This window comes from Hippopotamus amphibius, chromosome 13 (assembly GCF_030028045.1).
Source record: "Hippopotamus amphibius kiboko isolate mHipAmp2 chromosome 13, mHipAmp2.hap2, whole genome shotgun sequence".
In the NCBI taxonomy this organism is placed as follows: Eukaryota; Metazoa; Chordata; class Mammalia; order Artiodactyla; family Hippopotamidae; genus Hippopotamus; species Hippopotamus amphibius.
In genome coordinates this window covers 95,626,553-95,631,003 of record NC_080198.1, presented here as the reverse complement: position 1 = coordinate 95,631,003, position 4,451 = coordinate 95,626,553, and the positions used below count along the sequence as shown (strand labels likewise).

At 63.2% G+C, this 4,451-nt stretch overlaps 1 protein-coding gene across 1 annotated transcript; it reads left to right on the top strand.

Moving 5' to 3' along the window:
• The first annotated feature begins 542 nt into the window (after positions 1-542).
• On the top strand, positions 543-3,016 carry NKX3-2 (NK3 homeobox 2). Its single transcript, XM_057706821.1, has 2 exons — positions 543-1,008; positions 2,496-3,016. The coding sequence occupies exons 1-2, from the start codon at positions 543-545 to the stop codon at positions 3,014-3,016; spliced, it is 987 nt and encodes a 328-aa protein (XP_057562804.1).
• Positions 3,017-4,451: the final 1,435 nt, after the last annotated feature.

Here is a 4,451-nt window from a genome sequence, read left to right as displayed (position 1 = left end):
GGAATCCAGCGGCCGCCGCCGCCGCTGCCGCCGCCGCCGGGGGTGGGTGGGCTCCGGAAGAGCCGGCCCAGCAGGGAAAAGAGACGACGATCCGGGAGCAAAATCTTGCAGGCGGGGAAGAGACAGAGACGCAAAGAAAAAGTGACTCGGGCGGTGCGCCCCAGAGGCGCTCAGGAGGGGACTGCAGCCACAGAGGGGCCTCGCGGATCCTCCCCCCACGTCCTCCGAGGGCCAGACCCCGGCCCGCCCCTAAGGGCGCGAGGCGATGAGATAATCCAGCTGAGCTGCGAAAGGAGAGCTTCTGGAGCTGGATTGGGGGGGAGGGGGTCTCCGGGCGGGGTGGGCCTCGGAAGCGGGGGTGAGGGTCGGCGCTGATCCTGGGCCAGAGAGGGGCGGAGGCTCCTGGGCAGCGCAGGAGTGGGCTGCAGGGGCCTCGCGCGCGGGGCTCACTCGCGCTGCGGCGGCCCGCGCGCTCCATTCAGCTAGGAGCTGCCCCGCGCCCCAGCCGCCCGCCTGGCCGGCCGCTCGGGCCCGCGGCGCAGATGGCTGTGCGCGGCGCCAACACCTTGACGCCCTTCTCCATCCAGGCGATCCTCAACAAGAAAGAGGAGCGCGGCGGGCTGCCCGCGACGGAGGGGCGCCCCGTACCCGGCGGCACAGCGGTGGCAGTGGCTTCGGCGCCCGCTGTCTGTTGCTGGCGGCTCTTTGGGGAGACAGACGCGGGCGCGCTGGGGGGCGCCGAGGACTCTCTGCTGGTGTCGCCTGCTGGGACCAGAACGGCTGCGGGGCGGGCCGCGGAGAGCCCGGGCGGCTGGGACTCGGACTCGGCTCTGAGCGAGGAGAACGAGGGCGGGCGGCGCTGCGCGGACCCGCCGGGGGCCAGCGGGGCCTGCCGTGCGGGGGCGACCCTGGGCCTCGGCCAGGCGGTCTGTGAGCTGCCCGCCGCCAAGGACCTGGAGGAGGAAGCCGCGGGCCGGAGCGACAGTGAGATGTCGGCCAGCGTCTCAGGTCGGCTGAGGCTTCGCGGGGCAGGGGGCCGGGCTGAGGGGTTGGGCAAGGAGGGCAACCACGCCGAGTGGGGAGGGCCTGCCGTGAGCACCCTGCGCCCTGGACCCCCTGGGTTGGCCAAGACCCTAAGCTCTGCTAGCCGGCGCGAGCTGCTCTCACCCTCCGGCAGCTGAGCCAGAGAGAGGACCGAGAAAGTCCTCAGAGCCCTGCGTCCTGGGGTAAAGCCTCAGACGACGTGCTGGGGCAGTGTGCTTTAGACCGGACTGGGAGAGAACCACTGCACCCTGGCTTTGATTCCATCGCCAGTGCCTTCGGCTGAGTCTGTCTCCAAATCCCCAAAATCAAAGAAAGGGAAGAGCAAGGGTCCCAGAGACCTCGGGTGGCCAGTATCCTGGCCCTGGCCCAGAGATCAGAGACGCTCCCAGCTCGAGGTCCCAGAGCCCACCCCGCAGCTCGAAGATAGGCAAGGAGGGATACCTTCAAGTGGGCTGGAGGCCAACCGAGCCCAAGCTTTGGGAGGAGGGTTTATTTAGCTCTCCCAGACCCCAGGCCCTGGAGAGCTGCGCCGGGCTGAGGACCCAAAAGCTGCAGGCAAACCGCGCAGCCAGCTGAATGCAGAGGGGCTTGATTAAGGTCATTCCAGACTCAGCAGGGAGAGCAACCTCCTCAACCACGAGCTGGCACGTCACCTGGTTAAAAAGACCCCTGTGCTTGCCCCTGTCGGTTGGACGGTGCTGTAGGCCTCATGCTGGCCCCAAGCAAATAGTGTGTGCCGCAGGCCAGAGTGCTGGATCTCTGCGAGGGTGCTACGGGGATAGCGGGGAAGAGGCCAAGGAGCTGGCGTCAGATTAGCGCCTAAGGATTCGAAGCAGGGACTCCCCTCCACCCCAGTCCCTACCCCTCCCATCATTGCCTTTGGAAGAGAGAGGGAGAAGCCCAGCCATGGCCTTGGTGCAACCTATGGCCATAGCCCTCCCACAGTTCTGGGTGGATGGCGGCCCAAAACTTCCATCTCCAAGCTCCGTCTCCCCACTTTCCCTTTACGTGCAGCCAACGCGTGTGTGCTGCTACGATGCGTGTGTGAGCGTGAGTGTGGGGAGGCGGGTGAACACAGGAAGGGAGTCCGAAACGCCATCTAGAACCCCAGGGCTCAGAGCGGAGAGGGCTTTCGAGGATGCGCAGGCCCAATGCCCCATGTTGCTGAGAGGAGCCTGGAGACCAGAGAGGGCAAGGAGCCGGATCTTGGCTGCACAGCGCTGACACAGCGGCTGAGTTCGTTGCCGGCTCACAACAAGACTAGATGCAGGAAGCGAGTGGGACAGGGCTCTAAGACTTGCCTCCCGGACTTGCGGCTTCCAGGCCCTCCCCACCACTCCGGCGGCATCAAAGTGTATTTCCGTCCCCCATCCCCACCACAGCAGCTGGGGCTGGACCTCATTCCTCTGCAGCACTGACAGTGTCTCGTTTCTGTTCCACTGGGTCCACAGGCGACCGCAGCCCGAGGGCCGAGGACGACGGCGTTGGCACGGGAGGCGCACGTGTGCCGACGTTGTGCAGCGGCGGCGGCGGCCCGGCGGGCGGCGCGGAGGAGGAGGAGGAGCCCGCGGCGCCCAAGCCCCGGAAGAAGCGCTCGCGCGCCGCCTTCTCCCACGCGCAGGTCTTCGAGCTGGAGCGCCGCTTCAACCACCAGCGCTACCTGTCCGGGCCCGAGCGCGCAGACCTGGCCGCGTCGCTGAAGCTCACCGAGACGCAGGTGAAGATCTGGTTCCAGAACCGCCGCTACAAGACCAAGCGCCGACAGATGGCCGCCGACCTGCTGGCCTCGGCGCCCGCCGCCAAGAAGGTGGCGGTGAAGGTGCTGGTGCGCGACGACCAGAGACAGTACCTGCCCGGAGAGGTGCTGCGGCCTCCCTCGCTGCTGCCGCTGCAGCCCTCTTACTATTACCCTTATTACTGCCTGCCGGGCTGGGCACTCTCCACGTGCGCGGCCGCCGCGGGCACCCAGTGAGCCGACCCGGGGCGAGGTAGCGAATGATCCCCGCGCCCCAGCTCCAGAAGGGCGCTGACGGCTGTGCAGGTTGTGCCCTGTACTGCGGCGCCCCGCCGAGAGGGCAGGTGGAGGATGAAATCCAGCCCTGGCTCTGCTCTCCAGGACGTGCGCCCTGGCAGCGGGACTGGGTCTACCCAGAGGGGGGCGCCTTTTTCCAGTTTGAACAGAGGCATCCTATGGCCTAGGGACCCTGTTCCCTACCCTCCGCCCCCACTTGCTTGGAAGCCCTTGGACATTATTTATTACCACCACAATGTTGGGTTTGGATTGTGTCTGCCTGGGGATGGCGTTTCCCAGGGCGGAGAGAACTCCTGGAGACGACACAAGCCTGAAGCCCAGAATTTCAGGCCTGCCGGGAGCTGCGTGCGCTAGGCCACACTCATTCATGGTATCCATGCTACCAATCTATGTGTATCTACATATCTATTATTTTTGGAAATTGCAATTGTTACAAAGGGCTGCGGAACTCTGGCAGCCCCAAGGAGACCTAGGCTGGGGGTTAATTGAACCGTGAAATGTTTGGTTTGCGGGCCCTTTGCCCCACCCCTCCCCAGTGTCAGAGTTCGGGTGGGGGCGCCTGATTGGGTGCTGAATGTATGGAATGGAGCCTCTGAGCACAGGGCCAGGTCAAGGGCCCCGCATCTTTCCTCTCGGAGGTCCAGGGCTGCAACCAATTGGGGGAGCTCCTGGGAGCCCCCGAACCAGGAGAAAGCAAACCCAGGAGCCCTTCGCAGAACTTTCTTTCTCTCTTTCTTTTTCTTTTTCTTTTTTTTTAAAGGAGGTTAAAACTTGTAGCACTTTTCAGTTGTTTGTATTCAAATGACGGTTATTTTTGTATTCAATGTGAATATCCTTGACCGGCCTTTCCTCGGCGTCCTCCGCAGTTCGGCCGCTGGGCCCCGTCTCTACCGTTCACCCTCCGCGATTCCTGTGTCCTGGCCCAGGATTCTCCCGTCCCTGTCCCTGCAACCTAAGACAGGGGATCCTGTCAACCTCGTGTCAACCTCGCCGCTTGTCGCCTCCTTAAGGGCACTGTGCACTCAACTAGAGTATTAACTTTAAAAAGATTTGTGAAATCTGGAAGCTCTATTCGTTGTATTTTTTTTCTTTTAATTTATAAACTTTTAGTTTAACATGCCCTCCTGGACACCGTGTTTTCTCTGAGCCTCTCTCGTCCGGCTTTGGGGGAACCGGTAACGGGGGCTCATTTTCCCAACTTTTCAGTCCAGGTCTGGACACTTCACTCCTCCCGCAAGCCGCCCGGCTGTTCACCCCCAGGAATGGTTTAAATGCGCGCAACTCAGGGAATCGCCATCTCTGGGACTTTGCAGGAGTCACAAAGTATTTGCTCCGAATCTCACTGAATCCGGGGCAAATACCTAGAATTCCCCCC